Source organism: Cricetulus griseus, chromosome 7, assembly GCF_003668045.3.
Source record: "Cricetulus griseus strain 17A/GY chromosome 7, alternate assembly CriGri-PICRH-1.0, whole genome shotgun sequence".
Classification (NCBI taxonomy): Eukaryota; Metazoa; Chordata; class Mammalia; order Rodentia; family Cricetidae; genus Cricetulus; species Cricetulus griseus.
In genome coordinates, this window is record NC_048600.1 from 26,112,077 (window position 1) to 26,131,922 (window position 19,846).

The 19,846-nt window shown below is 39.8% G+C and overlaps 1 protein-coding gene across 1 annotated transcript in view; it reads left to right on the forward strand.

Annotated features, from left to right (window-relative positions):
- The first annotated feature begins 379 nt into the window (after positions 1–379).
- The window catches only part of Rock2 (Rho associated coiled-coil containing protein kinase 2), a 98,087-nt gene continuing 78,620 nt past the window's right edge, over positions 380–19,846 (forward strand). The window contains exon 1 of the mRNA XM_027424668.2: positions 380–563. Coding sequence (XP_027280469.1) covers positions 423–563 — 141 coding nt within the window. The 5' untranslated portion in view covers positions 380–422. The remainder of the gene's footprint in view (positions 564–19,846) is intronic.

The following is a 19,846-nucleotide window of genomic DNA, read 5'->3' on the forward strand; positions in this document are numbered from 1 at the left end:
GAAGCGAGACCGTCCGGGGCGGGCGGGCTGGGGGGAGCGGAAAAGAACTCTGCCCCGAAAGCTCGCGGAGGGCGGCCAGAGACCAGGGGGCGGGGCGAGCCTCGGGACGCGCCGGGGGGCGGGCGGGGCGGCCGCGCGCGGCCGGCCGCGGGCGGGGCGTAGCGGCGCGCGCGGGGGAGAGCCGCGCGCGGCTGTGTGGTAGCGGCGCTTGTGGCGCGCGCGAGGCGGCCGCGCGACATGCGCGGCGGGGCGGCGACCCTAGCGCCCGACCCGAGGCGGGCGGCGCGCGCGGGCCCCTTCCCGCTCCCGCCCCCCGGGTCCTGGAGAGCTCGCTACGGGCCGGCGGCGCGCGTGAGGCTCGGGGAGCCGGCGTGCCCCGGGCGGGGAGGTTCCGCGGGCGGCGCTAGGCCCGGCGAAGCGGCATGAGCCGGCCCCCGCCGACGGGGAAAATGCCCGGCGCCCCTGAGGCCGCGCCGGGGGACGGGGCGGGCGCGAGCCGCCAGAGGAAGCTGGAGGCGCTCATCCGAGATCCTCGCTCGCCCATCAACGTGGAGAGCTTGCTGGTAGGTGCCGGCTTGGGAGGGTGCTCCGGGTCTTGCCTGGTCCCCCCTTGGCTCACCCACCCAGCTTCCGGCTACCCGGGGGGCTGGAGACTCGGGTTCCGGAGTGGAGACCCCACCTGGGATTCCTCCGGTTCACCTCCCACCGGAGAGGGTGTCATCTCCGCGGCCCCCTTTCTTGGAGCGCGCTGGGAGGAAACACCCCTGGGCTCCTTCCCGCCTACCCAGTCGGTTTGGGGCGGAAAGGTGGAGAATTGGCTGTGCTTCCTACCCCAGACTAGCCAATTTGAAAGTGTCACGCGGCGTGGGAGCTCGGGTGAAATCGAGGGAGAAAGAAACCCGATGCTCGCTCTCTGCCTGTTGGGAGTACCACCTGGGGTACATGACAAAGAGCTGCCCTTACTCCGTCGTCTTCGTCAGGAATCTGGGAACGCACAGCTCAAGTTTGCTGTTTTCAGTTGCTCTTGGACATTCCATAGTAGCTGTTTAGTGCATTTGAATTTATGTAAATTAAATTTCCGGAGATTGTTGCTCCGAAGCCAAGAAATGAGTCTCAATTGTAGAGTGGAATAAATCTCTCCCCTTCATTTTGTCTTTTCCCATAGCATTCAAAATCCAAATTAAGAGCCTTGGGAAAGCTGCTATAGCTGGAGCTTGATTAAGAAAAGAACACGTTTTACAATAAACGCCGCGTAGAGTGCTGGCATACTTCTGGACTTGGGGGAAGCAATTATGTTTGGCAAACAGATTAGTGTGCAGCTAGAGATGCATTTATTGGGGGGGGGTGAACATGGATCCTGAGGAGAAGTCGGAAAAAGGTACTCTGGCTCTTAGCTCTGGAGGGCTAGACGCAGGGTGGGTGCAGGCGTTCTGTGCCAAAAAGCATGTCAGTTCTGGGCCCTGCCAGGAGAAGCCTAGTGACTCTGTGATGAGAAGAGCTGCCTCCTCCCTTTCCACTGACTTAACTTTTCTTCTGAGGCCGTTGGTTGTCCTTTGAGGTTTCTGGAATCGTTTGCAGTGAGTGACTCAGTCGTGTTTGGCCACAGTGCAGGAACTGACTCGAGAGTGGGTATCTTTCTATCGGATGTGTAGAATGTAGAGATTTTGACTGCGGGGGTGGGGTGGGGTGGTGATATTTTTGGTTTTTGCTTGGTAGTGGGTTCGTGTGTTCTTGTGGGTCAGTTTTGGAATTCGTTAGTTCGGAGTAGGATTGGTTGCATGGAGGGCATAGCCTTTCTGTAGATAAAGCGAAGCTTCTCGGGCGTCACTGCCAGCATTTTCACTTTGGTGTTTTGCTAGCAAAACTTTGATCCTAGGCCAGAAAGTTCAGTTAAAAATAGTGCCTGTAAATCTCAAGTATTGGCCAGGTTTTATCCCAGATAGAAATGTTTCACATTTATCTCTTGATAGTGATGTTACTCATCGTTATTAGGGCTGTTCTGAGCTTGGAACAAAGCTGTTTATACCTGTGGCACGACCATTTTGTTTTATTAAAATATTACCTAAATTGTTACACGTGGTCAGGAACAGTTTAGTTCCTTCCTTGAGTGCTTAATAAAGTCGAGACCCGTATTTGTTAAGGTGACTTATTACTGTTGAGGGTTGACACCAGATGCTGATTTGACAGCAAGCTTACTGCTGCATATAGTTGATTACATGTCGTCAAGAATCAGTGCAAGTGTGATTCTAGAGTGCAGCAAATGTTAAGTCAACATGTGCCCTTTATACCTTTGGAGTGAGGTTCCTGGTGCCTCTGTTGTACACTGATAAATGACTATATCTATCATGTATATTTTATCATGAGATATTAGAATGGATTATGTGCTGTCTAGTTTTATGTCAGCTTGGCACAAGGGAACTTCAACTGAGAAAAATGCCACTATAAGATCCAGCTATAAGGCATTTTCTTAATTAGTGATTGATGGGGGTGAGTGGTGCTATCCTGGGCTGATGGTCCTGTGTTTTATAAGATAGTAACCTGAACAAGCCATGGGTATCAAGCCAGTAAGCAGCACTCCTCCATGGCCTCTGCATCAGCTCCTGCCTCTAGGTACCTGCCCTACTTGAGTTCCTGCCCTGACTTCCTTTGACGATGAATAGTGGTATGGAACTGTAAGCTAAATAAACCCTTTCCTTCCCAAGTTGCTGTCGTCGTGATGTTTCATCACAGCAATGGTAACCCTGCCTAAGACAAAGTAACATTTTTATTGCGGTAGTAGTATACATAAAATTTGTTGTTGAATGATGTTACCTACATTCACATTGTGCCAACCATCATTGCATTCACCCTCCCAACCTTTTCATCTCTCCAAATTATAACCCTGTAAATTAGTGTTTAAACCAATATTATAAAAAAGTTGTTTTTTAAAATGCTCATGAAATACTAGCTATTAATAATTTAAATATTTTAAATAGTACTATGAACTAAATTTCACAATTAATCATTGCTTTACTTAACATTGCATTTCTTTTGGTTTTATTCTAGAAAATATGTCCTTTTTTGTTTGTTTGTTTTTTTGAGACAGGGTTTCTCTGTATAGCTTTGGTGTTCTGAAACTTGCTCAGTAGAAAAGGCCTGGCTTTGAACTCACAGAAATAAGCCTGACTCCACCTCCCAAGTGCTGGAGCTAAAGGCATGCGCCGCCACCATCCAGCCTAGAAAAAATATCTTTAATAGTCTGATACAAATACAGCATGGAATTTGGTTACTGTATTCAGAAGCTTAGAAAGCACCATTGGAAGTTTTCTACTTCTAAAAATGGCAAGAGATGATGAAATACACCAGAATTTTCTGTAAAATGTCTTCAGTGGTAGGAAAAGAAGTTGCATATGATAGCATGTCATGATGTTTTTGCACTCATTTCACTTCTGTGTGCATTTGGCACATTTTTGCTAGCTTTATGTTTTCTTTGAAACAGGGAATAATTTTTGTTAGATATTTCTTGTCACACATTTTTAGATGCATGCCATCATCATTTTGAGTTTAATATCATAAATATTAATGGTTGCTTTGCATGTATAAGGCTGGATTTCAGAATGCTATCAGTGTACAGACTAAATTATCTTGTTTCTTTGCAGAGCCTACTTGCTTTATTTCACTCTAAAATAATTAGCTCTTTTGAAGTTGCAGATTGTGAGCTGCTTGGTTTTATATAAAAATAGTTTTCAGGGAGATTTGCTTCTATAATTTAAAGAACAAAACAAACCATTTATTTTGTGTGTATTTGAGGGGTGTGCCCTGCCATGGCACCTGCATGGAGGTCAGAGGACAACTTGTGGGAGTCACTTGAGAGAACTACCTGTCATGTAGGTAGGTTCTAGGGTCCAAATTTAGGCCATGGGGTTGTCAGACTTGATGGGAAATACCTTTATTCACTGACCCTTGTTTTTTTTTTTTTTTTTGTTTTTTTTTTTTCTGAGACAGGGTTTCTCTGTATTGTTTTGGAGTCTATCCTGGAACTCACTCTGTAGACCAGGCTGGTCTCGAACTCACAAAGATCCGCCTATCTCTGCCTCCCAAGTGCTGGGATTAAAGGCATTTGCCACCAATGCCCGGCTCCACTGACCCTATTTCGAAGGTTAGTGTTGAAATATTTTTAAAGGAGGCCCTTAAGTGGTACTATTCTGTAGTGTTTGAAACCTTTAGGTAAATAATTTGTGTTGTGTTGCTGGAGATCCTCACATTGCTTGCCTGCTGTGTTTTAGTTAACCAACACATGTGCTGGAGAAAGGTCTTAAGGTTTGTGCTTTGGGATTTTATTTTATTCTTTCAGAGTATGAAGTCATAGTAATGTATAGTACGTAGGTTTTTGGTAATGGATAAAGGTGATCAAACATTTATTTACAATTTCAGTGGATTTAAAAACAATACCTATTAAAACTTTTTAAATGTACATTTTATTTATTGATTTGTATGATTTTTTTTGGGGTGGGGTGTTGTGTGTCATGGCACTGGTATGGAGATCAGAGGACAGTTTGTAGGAGTCAGTTCTCCCCTTGCACCATGTGGATTCCAGTAATCAAACTAAAGCTGTCAGGCTTGGCAGCAAGTGCCTGTAACTGCTGAGCCATCTGGCTGGCCCCAAAATACCTATTAAGACTGGTACCTGCCAACAATATGAAATTTTACTTTGGTAGTTTCTGAGTATTGACCTCAAGGCCTTACACATGCTAGGTGAGTGTCTGCCTCTGGGCTATGGCTCCAGCTCCATGAAAATATTTATCACAGTGCTTATGATCTTTCTATTAATGCTGGCTCTTCAACTCAATTAAAATACAGTTACATCACCCATCCCTACAAGTAATGACTGAGGCTGTTTTGAAGATTCGATACAAATTAAATAGAATAAAAGGTAAAAATTTATTTTGTACGTGTTCATTTGTGAAGTAGAGGTAGACATTCAGCATACACAGCTTAGTTACTTTAAAACAACAATTTTTTGTTGTCTTTAATATTTCATTTTTTGGTGAGTATGTATGTGGAGAGCTGAAGAAAACTTTGAGAAGTTGATTCTCTCCTACTATGTTGGTTTTGAGATCTAACTCTTTGTTAGGCTAGGCGCTGTGCTTTTTCCTGCTTGTTGTGCCATTTCACTGTCCCTAAAACTTGCAACTATACTGAAAATGAACTGGCTTTTAGTGGTGTGTGAAATTTACTGTTTAGACCAAGCTGATCTTCTTTGAAGGTTTAGATCCATAATCCTTTATCTATAATTTTGGTACATAAAGAGCTTTGAAAATAAATTCTTAATAAAATTTATTTAATTAATAAATGACAACTTCTGACCCAATGCTGTTAGAGTGTTTGTAGTTTGTGCATTGATCTTGCTTTAAATAATAATAGCTTTCGATGGTGAAATATTAGTATCTTGGTTTCAGGGTGCTGTCATATCCTGAAGAAGGTTCTAGGGAATTTATAGCATGTGTACTATATTAACATTTAGATTAAAAAGTATTCTGAGCTGGGTGGTAGTGGCTTACACCTTTAATGCCAGCACTCAGGAGGCAGAGACAGGTGAATCTCTGTGAGTTCAATGCCAGCCTGGTCTGCAGAACAAGTTCCAGGACAGACACAGAAAAGCCTTGTCTTGAAAAACGAGAAAAAAAAAAAATTCTGTGAAGAATTTTGGCCCCAGAGTAAGTGATAGTGCACACCAAGTAAGGAAACATGATTGTGTATGTATATGCTCTTGGATAGTTCCAAATAATAGTGAAAAGCTGAATGTGATGGTGTGCACTTGAAATCCCAGCATTCTGGTGGCTGAGGCAGGAAGATTGTAGTGAGTTGGAGGCCAGCCTGGGTTATATGACTGGGTTATATAAGCGCCAGGACTCCTGGGTCTACATGCTGTGACCCTGTCACAAACAAATACAAAAGAACAATCAGTGTTAAAGCCTGAGTATTTTATTTTTGATGAATGTTGATCAGAATCTGAATCTTGCTTTTCCTATTGAATTTGTCAGTATTAAAAGATAGAGCAGGAAAATGTGAATTTTGAAACCTGTTCCATCATAGTCACCTCCAGCAGTGTTGTTGCTGGATTAAGCCCTTGTTTTCTCCTTTCCCCAGCTCTTGAGCTTGATTGTTCCCTGTTCCATCTTTTAGATTACCACTCTATGTGTATCTCTAAATAATATTGCTTAGTTTTGCTTGTCTTTTAACCTTTATAAAACGTTATCATTTCTGTATTTTCATGGTTGCTTATGGTGGGTACTGGGGGTTGAAGCTAGGACATCACACATGCTGGAAAAGTTCTCTACCCCTGAGCTATCCTCAGCCTATGTGTTCTCATTCTGACTTGGGTTTTTCATTGTGTGATTCTGAGAGTTGCCTCCTCTTAGGTTTATTCATTTTCATGCCTTAGTTAAGTGTAGCTCCACCCTGTAGGTGGAGTTTTTTTGTTAGGTCAGCTCCATCCTGTCAGCCATTCCTAAATAATCTCACAAAGACTTACTATTAATTATAAATGTTCGGCCAATAGCTTAGGTTTGTTACTAACTAGATCTTACAACATATTTTTTATTTGTGTTCTACCACATGGCTCAGTACCTTATCTCAATTCAGCATGAACATCTCCTGCTTATTCTTCCTCTTCCCAGCGTGTTCTAGTCTGGCTCTCCTGTCTGATCTCTTTTTGCCCAGCTATAGGCCAGTTAGCTCTCTTTTAGCCAATGAGAGTAATACATATTTATAGTATACAAAACTTTTTACAGCACCACCCTATTTGAAGGATATTTAGGTGGTTCTGTATGTTTTGCTGTTATGGGTTCCTGGAACCCATTCGAAGAATTTCCACAGACTTGTATTGGGAGTGGAATTGTAAAAATTAATAGTGGACCCCACGTACCACTTTACTGAATCTTCACAATTCCTCCTTTACCAAATCTCAATCATCTCTACCCATTTATCACTACAGCTCTTGGTTTTGATCCACTTTAAGTTAGAGGATTAATGTAGGTACTTACATATTTCATTAGATCAGAATTTAGATGGTGCATGACTATAATCCAGCTCCAAAGGATGAAGCAGGAGGACTGCTGTGAGTTCAATGCTAACAACAGCTATATGGTGAGAAGGATCAGCCTGAGCTACCTACAAAACCAAAATAAGGAGAAAAAAAAAGAATAAATTTGTACAAAGTGAAATGCACAAATCTTAAATATACATAGATGATTTATTAAAAAAGTGTACCTGTAATTCAGATCTAAAACCACAGTGAATTATTACCAACACATGTATCTTTTCAATCAACTTCACATTCCATGTTTTTTATTTTTGTTTTTAAAGTCACATTTTTTTCTCCCCTTTGTTTATGTGGTGTTTTTTTGTTTTTGAACTAAATGTTACTTTATCTCTTCTGGCACTTGATACAAGTGATTATATAGTACATGCTTTCCTGTGTGTGTCTGGCTTGTTTATCTTAGCAGATGTTTTGAGATTAATGCATGGTATTTTGTGTACTAGGTGGATATTTCTTCATTGCTAGATTATATTTTGTTGTATATGTAAATCACAATCGTTCAGCTATTTTCTGTTAACTAACATAGGGCTGTTAGTTTTTTGAGAAAGGCTCTAGCTAATTAGCAACCTAGGTAGGCTTCAAATTTGTGATTCTCTTGTCTCAGCTGCCTGAGTGCTAGGGTTATAGGTATGTTCTACCATATCTACTTCTGGTTTGGTTTTTAATAAATGTTATAAATATATATGTACACACATAATATTATAATTTTACATTTATAAGTATGTAACATTAAAATTTATTAATATAATTGTAATACACAGTCAATATAATATTAAAACAGATTTTAAATTCAATAATATTGTGATATAATTTTATACATTATAAATATTCTAAATAAATTTAATAGACATTATAAGTTGGGCATGGTGGTGCTTATTATAAAATGACCATCATTTACCTTTTTGGAAAGTATTCTGATGCCCCCTCCTCATATTCATTTATTCTTTTTCTTTCTCTGGGATATTAGGGTTGCTTTTTGGTTCATTGGTGTTAACTGTTGAATATTTCTAAGTTAAGGGAAACTTTATGGCTTGTTTTCCAGGTATCAAAAGTGCTTTACAGTTGATTATTCTGTATTTAATGCCCTAGTTTTTGTTTTGATTTGTTTTTTGAGGCAGGGTTTCTCTGTGGCTTTGGAGGTTGTCCTGGAACTAGCTCTTGTAGAGCAGGCTGGTCTCGAACTCACAGAGATCCACCTGCCTCTGCCTACCGAGTGCTGGTATTAAAGACTTGAGCCACCACCACCCAGTGGGTTGTGAGTTTAATGTATAGAACCTAAACTATTAGGGTGTAGATGTTTTTGTCTTCCTGTTATGTTCTTTAGCTATTTGTTGAGTGAAAAAGTAATTCATTTTAAGTAATAGAAGCAATATCTTTTTGTCCCTCTAGAAGTGAGCCCAAGTAAACATTTTGGTATGTTCTGTCATCTGGTTCTATCCATAAGAAGGAAGATAGGCAAACATCTGTATGCCCAGAGGATAGGTTTGGTAAGTTAGAACAGTTGGTCTTATAGGAAAAGTAAATTGTTATGTAGGCATTTTCTAGGTTGTACTGAAATGTCTTGAGAAAGATATAAGCTAATTCTATTCTGTATTTTACGTGAAGACGCCATGTGGACTAAACAACCTTTAGTCATTTGTGTGTCATCTGTTCCCCTGCCCTGGCTTCTGGTTAATCACATCTAATTCCTTGTGGAGTCAGGTGATCCCTGGGTGAAGTCAGTGGTTCATGTTTAAGAACAGGTGAAATGCTGGTGTTGTCTTTCAGGTTAACCCTTAAAAGAATGTATTGGCTGTTAGTAATAAAGCAATATTTGCTTATTAACAAAATTGAAAACAAAGTCTCAAAGGGCATGAGAGATTTTGATCAAGAATCCTGATGTCTCCTAGCACTTGGGAGACAGAGACAGACAGATCTCTGTAGCCAGGGATACACAGAAAAACCTTGACTTGAAGAAACCGGGGGAAAATAATCCAGCTATCTTTACAAAGAAAACTTTCAGACAATAAGCATTCTGTTTGCTACTATTTTAGAACAACTTTTATTATTTGTTATATTGTGTGTGCTTGTGGACATGTACATGCATGAGAAAGTCAGAGGACAATTTTTGGGAGTCTCTCCTTTTACTAAGGGATTAAACTCAGGTTATCAGACATAGCAGCCATACTTTTACATACTGAGCCATTTTTCGAATTCCATGATTACTAACGTTTTTAATTGGCTCTTAACTAATGTTTATAATGTTTCTTTTTCTAATAAATGTAAATGCTTATGCTATATTTAAAATAGTTACAGAATTGAATTTTGAGTTAGAGTTACTATGTTTCTACTGGTGGTGTGTAGTTAGAGAAAGGGAGCAATATATATAATACTGTATTCACTTGTAAATCCTCCCTAATAGCTGGTTGGATATATAAATATAATCTGCAGGTATAGACATTGTTCATGCTTTTATCTTATATTGTTCTTAGAATCAGGTCTGAAATCAAACCCTGGCTGATTGTTTACTAGCTTTTTATTTTATTTTCATCAGAGTTTTTTTTGTTATGTTTGGGACAAAACTTCTGTTATGTATCTCTGGCTGTCCTGGCACCTGCTGTGTAGACTAGGCTGGTCTTCAACTCAAACCACCTGCCTGTGTCTCCTGAGTGCTGGGAATAAAAGAGTGTATTACTATGCCTGGCTTGCCAGCTTCATTGAGGTATATTTCATAGTCTATAAATTAATCCATTTTAAGTTGGTAATTTAATTGAACTGTCACCACATGTTCTCATTACCCCTAAAATTCTATTGTGTAGATTCACAGTGAATCCTGACTCCAGTCCCGTCTCCAGATCTGCTTTTTGTCTTTTTTGTAAGTGGTATCATACAGTATATTAATTACTTTTCTGTCTCTGTGGTAAAATACTATGGCCAAAGCAACTTGTAGAAGAAAGTTTATTTTGGCATACAGTCCTAAGGGATGAGAGTCCATCATGGCAAGGAGGTGTAGCAGTTAGTAGCAGGCATGGAAGCAGGAACAGTAAAGTGAGAGAGCTCACATCCTCAAACCACAAGCAGGTAGTAACAGAACAAACTGGAAGTGAGGGACACTTTTTAATCTCAAAGCCTACTACCAGTAACATATTTCGTCCAGCAAGGCTGCATCTCCTCCTAAAGGTTTTACAGCTTCCCCAATTAGCACCACCACCTGGGTTGTTCAAATATCCTCACTTGTGAGGGACATTTCTCTTTTAAACCATCACACACAGTATGTTGTCATTGCATCTGGCTTCTTTCCCCAGCATAATGTTTTGAGGTTCATCTGTATTGCAGCATGTGCTAGTATTTTGTTCTTTATTATTGCTGAATGTTATTGCATGAATTATATATCCCATTTTGTTTATGAATTTATAATATGTGGGGACATATTTTTATTCCAAGAAGTGTGAGTGTGGAGTCATGTGGTAGCTTATGCTTAATTTTGAGAAAGTGCCAATATTTTCTCAGATGGCTGTACAGTTTCACATTCTTTCCATCAGTGAATGATAGTACTTGTAGTACACTTTATTAGTAACAAGCGAGTTTCACTTGTGTTCTTTCTTTAAAAAAAAAGTTTCTTCCTATGTTGCCTAGGTTGACTTTGAACTCCTGGGTTCAAGTTATCCACTGGCATCAGCCCCTGGTATAGCCAGGACAATGGACATGTTCTCCAGTGTCTTGCTCACTTTTTCTTTTGAATTTTACTAGTGTACCATGAATGTGATCTAGTTTGAATTAATATATTTAAGTTGTTTGTATGGAAGGAGATACTAATCAAGTAATGAAAGTTTCTTGTTTTTAATAAACTTCATTATGGAACCTTTTACTTCTGAGTATTGAGTAAGTCTTATTGAACTGTGTAAACTCTGGTATAGGCAGTAGCTCAACTAGTTGGGCTCATTCCTATTCACTTTTTTCTCTGTTATTTATTTATTTATTTATTTATTTATTTATTCAGAGACAGGGTTTTGTGTTGTAGCCCAGGCTGGCCCTAAAGCATGCCTCTGCCTCCTGAGTGCTGGGATTAAAGGCATGCGCCACCACCGCCCGGCTTAAGGAGCATTTCTTGAATAGTGATGCAAGTAGTCTTCAGGAAGAAGATGAGAGGCACTGTGGATATATTTCTTCTTGTACTAAGTGAAAAAAAGTCAGACACAGATGCTTTAGATCTCTCCAGATGACAGAATTGTGTATGTAGAAAAGGTTGGCATATCAAAAGATGCCAGGGCCATCACATTTTATCTTGTAGGACTCCATACAAATTGGATTAATTCAAGTTATCTGCCTTCTATTTCTCCTTCCCTCCCTTAATTTGCTAGGTTTTCCTAAAGGGAGCATATGTGTAAAAAGAAAAAGAAATATATTGTGATAAAGTGTACATAAAAAATGAACATTATATTTTGCCCTAGGTTAAAAATAGTGTGTATAAAAACTTACTTATAATAAGTTATTATTATAAATTTATTTATTGTAAATTATTATTATTAAATTTATTTATTGTAAATTAGTGTGTGCATGTACAGATCCATACATGCCACAGTGCAGTGGAAGTCAGAGGACAACTTTTCGGAGTTGGTTGTCTTCTTTCCACTGTGTGGGTCCCGGGGATGGAACTAAGTTCTATAGGTTGGTGGTCTGTGCCTTCATTGGATAAGCCATCTATGTCACTGGCCTCAAATGTGTAATTTGGCTGTGTGACAGAGAATGACCTTGAACTTCTGTTTTGATTTGTTTTTAATTCAGTTCTTTCCTTTTGAAACAAAATCTCATGTATCCCAGGCTGGCGTAAATTTACAGTGTAGCAAAGGCTGACCTTGAATTTTTGTTTTTCCCACCTCTACCTCCCCAGGCCTTGGGACTTCAGGCCTGTGCCATCATGCTCCATATATGCCGTGCTAGAGATTGAACCAGGGCTTTGTGTGTGTGAAGCAAGTATTCTACTAACTGGACATAGCCTCAGCCCAAAATACGTAATTTTGACTTTTCACATTTAATGAATAGGAAAGTGAAAAATAGTGGTAGTCATAGTTACGGAGTCAGCTTAATTCATGAGGAAAAACTTTACCAGAAATTTAAAGTTGAATGTGTGTTCCTTCAGATTATAACTCCTAAAACAGGGTGTTCTGTGTCTATCCTGTGATTATGCCTGTGTTTAAAAAACAGAAGCATTCAGACATTCTTTTGTGGTGGTGCAGAGGTAAGGTGGATCTCTCTGAGTTCAGGCTAGCCTGTTCTATAGAGCAAGTTCCAGGACAGCCAAAGAAGATCTGTCTCAAAACAAAAACAACAACAACAACAAAACACAAACAACGAAAACAAAAAAGTTTTAAAATATTACTTTGAAGTGCTGAGGTGGCATAGTAAAAGTACCTTTAGAGTCCTAATGGCTGGTGCAGAGGATGTGTTGAGTTGGTAGAGTGTTTGCCTAGCATACCCTGGGCTTAAACCCAGCACCACATAAAATCAGCAGAGGGTACTGAACCTCAGTAGTGGTAGGAAGATGAGAAGTTCAAAGTCATTCTTGGCTCTTTAGCAAGTTTGAGGTCAGCTGGGCTGTATAAGATGCTATCTCAAAAGACAAAACAAACAAATAATAAAATATTTAGCTATTTTTTATAGCCTAGTCTACATAGAGAGTTTCAGGTTAGCTAGGGCCTACATAGTAAGACCGGTCTCAAAAATAAATCAATAAAATAGAATAAAGAAAAATAATGATTTAAAAAAAAAGACTGTAAAGCTGTGAAGTTTGGAGACTTCTGGAAAGTAAGCTGTTTTCCATATTTAAGACATTTCCATAATAGGAGAACAGATGATAAAAATAAAGCTAAATTTAGAGCTAAGAAAAAGAAACCACTTCAAAATTGATTTATCATAGTTTTTCTGAGAAAAGTTATAGAATATTATAATTTTAAGAAATTGCCCCCTTGTTTTTGAGGGAAAGAGAGAGTTGTTGAAAGTTTTGTGTCTGAAGATGCTGTGAGAATGCCAGCCTCTTGGCATAGTGTTCTCATGCTCTTAGGGACAGGCTTATTCAGTTTGATTCAGTAAAACCTCAAAAGCAAAATAAATAACATTAAAAACTTATCAGGCAGGCGTTGGTGGTGCACGCCTTTAATCCTAGCACTCGGGAGGCAGAGGCAGGCAGATCTCTTGAGTTCAAGGCCAGCTTGGTGTACAGATCGAGTGCCAGGATAGGCTCCAAAGCTGCACAGAGAAACCCTGTCTCGAAAAACAAAAACAAAATTACAAAAGTAATACATGCCTGTCTTAGGGTTTCTATTGCTGTGAAGAGACACCATGACCAAAGCAACCCTTATAAAGGAAAACATTTAATTGAGGTGAAGGCTTACAGTTTCAGAGGTTCTGTCCATTATCATCATGGTGGTGTGCAGGCAGTCATGGTGCTGGCTACATCTTGATGAGAAGGCAACAAGAAGTGGTCTGTAACACTGGGCGGTATCTTGAGCACATGAGACCTCAAAGCCCACCTCTACACTTCTTCCAACAAGACCATACCTACTCCTCAAGGCCACACCTCCTAATAGTGCCACTGCCTTTGGAATTATGGGGGCCAATTACATTCAAACTACCGAAAGTCCAGTTTTAAAAGTCATAAGAGATGTAATATATTGTGATAAATCACAATATATTTTTCTGTGGCCTGTGTTATTGAGGCAACAGCCAGCTTATCCCTCTTGCTGTTTTCATTTAATAGCATAAGGCATTATTTTCCTTTTGACTTAATGCATATAAAATCATAACTGCTTTCCCAGATAGTCTCAGTAGTTTAAGAGAGTATTTTTATGTAGTTATTTTATGTAGGCTTTTAAAAATATTTTATTTATTATGTATATGATGTTCTACTTGCACATTTGCCTGCATGTCAGGAGAGGGAATAGGGCACCAGATTTCATTATAGATGGTTGTGAGCCATCATGTGGTTGCTGGGAATTGAACTCATGACCTTTGGAAGAGCAGCCAGTGCTCTTAACCTCTGAGCCATCTCTCCAGCCCTTTATGTAGTTTTTAAAAAAGAACATTTATTAACTCTCTGTGTGTGTGTATGCATGAAGATGCACATGAGCCATAGCATGTGTTTGGAGACCAGAGAACAACTTGTGACAGTCAACTTTTTCTTTTCACCCTGTGATGAACTAAGGTCATCAGGCTTTGTGTGGCAAAGACCTTTACCTTCTGAGCCATCCCACCAGCCTTAGAAGTCTTTTAATCTCCTGTTTATTGTGTAACTTTATTAATATTTGAAACACTAATCTACACAGTTAAAGCCTGGGGCACTCTGGATAAGAAGGAGGTATGGGAATTGACTCTGCACTTGGTGGCCTCTGTTTATTTTTATTTTATTTGTATAGGTGTTTTGCTTTTATGTATGTGTGAACCTTGTGCTTCCTGGTGCTCATGAAGGCCAGGAGAAAGCATTGGGTCCTATGGTACTGGAGTTACAGATGGTTGTGAGCCACTGTGTGGGTTCTGGAAATCTAACCCTTGTTGGCTGGAGCCCACCAGTGCTGTACCCATGGAGCCATCTCTCCTTCCCCACCAACACATATTCATTAGCCAATGGAATTCATCTAAATTTAATTTGGCTCCTTACTGAGAGGCCTGAATTTCTTTCTTTTCACACTAGAAACAGACAGACCCTCTCCTAATTGCAATTATTCCAGACACTGGCTGATTGCTGAGATGCCTGGTGTTTCTCTTACAAAGAGCTCTTGGGACCTGTTGTCTGAACCACCAACTTCATTTCATAGCTGCCTCCTCCTGACTTCTGTGGTCAGTCTTTTCCCTTGTTGTTCTTCCTTTAGCAACAGAGTTTTTTATCCTTTGTTCAGGGGTTGATGTACTTTGTTGCATCTTCACATTCTTTCCCACATATTGTCTTTCCTAACGAATGCTTTTGCAGAACTTGCAGCTTCTGTTCTCAGTGTGTATATAGGGTCCTGTTCTCCATGTTTCATTGCAGCTTCCATGATGGCTTTCTCTCAGAATTCCTGTTTGGTCTGATGGACCTGCATCATACATTTGGTACCTCTCCTCATGGCTATCACTTGTTGGTGACTTTCTTGTTCGTATTTTATTTGTTGAAGGTATAGGCATCTGGCTCACAGGCTTTCCACAAGAGTTTGGCACTACTCCTTCGTGGGCGCTTAGGGTCCATCTCCCTTCACTGTCTTTCTCTTTACTGAATCCCATGAACTGTTCTGGATCTCACCATTACCTGAAATCCACCTTGCTGTTTGGATCACACTCCCGGTCATGCTCTAGGCATCTTTATTCTTTTGCTAACTGTTCGTTCAGACTTGTGAGATGTGAGGTGCAGAATACCCCTAATGCTTCCTTCACTAGAAGGCAAGAGGCAGTGTCCATCGATTCAGACCTCTTGCACCATTGACTCTACCATATGCATCTGGATCTACACAATAGGTGAGTAATGGCTGAGTGCAGGCAGACAACTAACTGGATTAGCAACACTGAGACTCCCGGACTTCAGTCCCTGAGACTGTCAAGGCCCTAGGGTAATTCTTTCCTTCTCTTTAGGACTTTCATTTCTTTCAACTTAGAAGCAAAGTTTCCTCCACAGATGGTGTTCCTGTTTCCTGGAAAATAGGAGTCATCTAAAGGAGAGCCCTAAAATTTTCTGTCTCTTGACACACGTTCATCTTCGTACCATTTGTTCTTCCTTTCCTTCTGTTTTGAGCAGTGCTCTGCTATTGTCAGGAAGATTTCTCAGCTGTGCTTTGAATCTCTCTTTATACCCTGTAAACTCATTTTTAATTTTCCTTAATTCTTATTTCTAGCTTTGCTGATGATATTCAAATGTCTGGCAAACAAAATAAGTAACCACATGCCCTTAGAAAGAAAACTCAGTTACTGCTATAGCTTGTCTCTTAGATCTGAGTATCTCCAGGAGCTTGGTGTGTCGATGACTTCTGTTTTGTCCACTAGCACAAAGAGATGCATTGATCTCTGGCATCTCTCCTTGGTTCACTCTAGTCTCTCAGAGATTATATGACTAGATCACAGTTGTAATCCTTCTCCACTTGCAAATTTGTTTCGCTTTGGTCTCAGACTCAGTGATTATTTTCTCTATCATTTCTCCTGGGCAAAGCCAGAAATTCAGTCCTGCTAGTCCACCTCCTAAGCATAGTCTCTCCTGTTGCCCTGCTTGCTCCTCTTCTACTCCAGTGGCCATCTTGTCATTTCTGTATCAGTGCAGCATTTTCTTCTCCAGCATTGTTTGCTCCAATTTTTGTAGTCCTACAGTTTTTTGTTCACTAGATAAAGTACTTATTCTGAAGTGCAAGTCTTAATTTACTCCTTAAAATATTTACCCAGTGAATTCCATCCCATTTATTTAAGGAAAGTTAAGTGTGTTTCTCTGGACAGACCAGGCCGGTACTTCAATTAGACCCAGGTTCTTGTAATTTTTTGTTTGTTTGCTTTGAGACAGAGTTTCTCTGTGTAGTTCTGGCTGTCCTGGAACTCCCTCTGTTGACTAGTCTGGCCTCAAACTCACAGAGATCCTCCTGCCTCTTGAATGCTGGGATTAGAGGCATGGGCCACCACTGCCTGACTTGGTTCCTTTACCTTGCTTCTTTCCTTTTCTGTTCATTCCCTTCATACTTAGCTGTCAGCTCTTGAAGGGCTTACTATGCTCAATGTGAACATTACTTTTCATTACTTTTCTTGAACAGGGTATTCCACAAGCATGCAGGTAATTACTGGTTTTGCCATAACATTTTTTGCGCTGTGTAACAGTCCTAGCTGGCCTGAAACTCAATTTATAGACCAGGTTGTCCTCCTCCTTCTGCCTCCCAAGTGCTGGGATTAAAGGCGTGTGCCACCACCGCATGACCGGAGCATTCTTTTTTTTTTTTGAACAGTGCCCATTCTTGGGTCTCCAGTGCCCCTCCCCCTTTTTTGGTAGCTTTGCATGAGTGCACCAAAAGAAAACACCTTTCCTAAAAAGTGTGGAGAACAAGCAGCAGGTGTCACTCTCCTCTTCCCTTGTGGGGATCACATTGGTACGTTACTGAAAGATGGTGCTTCCACTGTGTTTCATTCTGTTTGCTGCTGTGTTAGGTTCCCTTGTCTCCTCCAGTTTCTACACATCTTGTTTTTTTTCCTCTCTAAATCTCTTTTAGTCACATCTAGTGTACTGTGTGTCTCACACATGGTATTTTGTATCTCTAAAATTTTGACCTGTACCCTGTATTACAAGTTTGTATTAGACATTTTAAGTGTTTTTTGAACTTTAAAAACATGTATTGTGGTCAGATACACATGGCATAGACTTTTCCATTTCTGTCACATTAAACGTGCAATTCAGTGGTATACCACACATTTGTAGTATTATGCAACCATCAGCATAATGTATTTTTAAAACTTTATTACCTAAAATAGAAATACCTATTGGGTAACAGCTCCCTATCTTCACTGCAACCTTTGCTATACTTCTCTGCAAATAGTTCACATGGAACCAGTATTTGCCTTTGTGTCTACTTTCTTTCGAGTCATCCATTTGCATTACTCTCTTTGTTTGTTTATCTCAGATGTAGGTAGGTTCTCTTCATGGATCTTGGTGAAGTATGGGATGCTAGAGTTCACTGGAATGCTGGCCTCTGACCTCAAAAGTGGGTGACTTCTTTGTCTGGCTTATAGTGAGGTATATAGAGCAGTGGAGTATTTTTCTAGGTACTGTCCTCTGACTTGAAATATGTTTAACAGCTTTTGAAAATCTGGACTCCACCGTCAGATCAAGTTTGTTGATGATTTTTACTTGTCTTACTTACATTTGCTCCTTTGGTCTACTTTTCTTGGGCCAGGAAAGATTCATTACATTTGTCTGTCATTTGTTAGGTTTCTTACACCACCCCCGCCCTTCTCTTTACTTCTACCAGTTCTGCTTGTGTGTATTTAGGAGCTGTATTTAGCATCTTCAAATGTAGAGTCATTGTATTGTGACATTTTCTTTTATCCATTTCCTTTAAGTCTGCTGTGTTTGATGTTTGCTCTTAGTTTTAAGTGGTTACTTTTTCTATTCATAACAAATGTAATTATTGGGGTTTTACCATACAATTTTAGAATTTACTTTTTGAAAGTTCTTTGTGTGTGTTCGTTTCTCTCCTTATTGTGCTTGGGATTATTTATTTATTATTTTATCCCCTTTTCACAGTCTTGCTTATTATACATCCCTTTTTCTTTTATTTTACTGGCTTCTCTAGACTTGTTATTTTTGTTTTTAAATTCTTATACTTTTAAAAATACAGCTTTTATATTTTAAAAAGTTTTTTTGCTTTAGTGTTGTTACCACCCCATCCCCATGTTATTGTGCTGCCACTCAAGCTGGCCTTGAACTCATGTGCTAAATGGATTCTCCTGTCTCAGATTCTTGGGTAACTAGGTCTACAGGTGTGTATCCCTTACCTGGTTTATGATTTTTTTTTTAATTGTGATTCTGACAGTTATGCAAATGAAAGCCAGCATTATTACCTGGAAGATCATGAGAAATGAGCATTTGTGAAATGAAATACTACTGACTTCAATACTTTGTGTATAGAAGCCATAGCATTTTCAGATTTTTGGGTTCCCTCCCTTAAATACAGGTGATTTAGTTACAATACTAAAACTAGTTGGGGAGATGGCTCAGTGATTAAGAACACTGGCTGCTCTTCTAGAGGACCTGGGTTCAATCCCCAGCACGCAGATGCCAGCCCACAACTGTCTGTATGTAACTCCAGTTCCAGGGGATTTGGTACCCTCACATAGACATATATTTAGGCAAAATACCAGTGCACTTAAAAATAAATCTTGGGAAAAAATAAGTAAAACTTAAAAACGTAAATTAAAAGAACTAATTGAAACCATTGTGATTATTTTAATTATCACCTTGGTAGTTTTCCAGGCAATGTTATAATGAAATATAAAAACCTTATAATAATAATTTCTTGGTTCACACCACTTTCATTCCATAGCAAATTTTATGTCATCCTGTTTTCTGTCAAGGAATTTCTACCTGCATGTACTTGTATTTTCTAATCAAGTCTGATGTAATTAATTCTTATTTATTTTATTTTTTTAGTGCTGGGAATTGAACCCAGGGATTCATACATGCCAGCCAATCCAAAAAACTGTGTTTCCGGCACTACTCATTTGTTTGTTTTTAGATAGGTTTTCATCTAGCCTTGAAACTCCCTATGTAGCTAGGGTGGCCTTGAGTCCCCTTGCCTCTACTTCAGTATTACTGGTGTGTCACCATACCCTGTTGCCTTTTTTAAACTTTATTTTGATTCAAGAACTCATTAATTTTCCCTGAAACCTCCTAGTAGCTGGAATGCACTACTATGCATGGCCATATATGGTGTTTTTAATACTGAATGTTCCTGTGATGCTGGTATTCTCTTGCTGTGTTAGCTGGCTTCAGTACTAGCTTTCAGATGGAAGTAGGTTTGCTCATTAAGCTCCTTGGAGCAAGAATATTAGACCATTCATTCCTGCTGTAGATCTCTGTTGAAAAGATATACCAGAGCTTCAGTGGGTTTGGTTGACCTGTTTCATATTTCATTGTGTTTATTGAGAAAGGGAACCTGTTTTGTGATTGTGTTAATTTTATATCCCAAGAATATGAGTTCCTATTCATTCCTCCTAACCCCAGCTTAGCTATAGAATTGGATCTTAGAGTTGTAGCTGTGACCAAAACATCAACATTCCCTTCCTGCTAGTTTA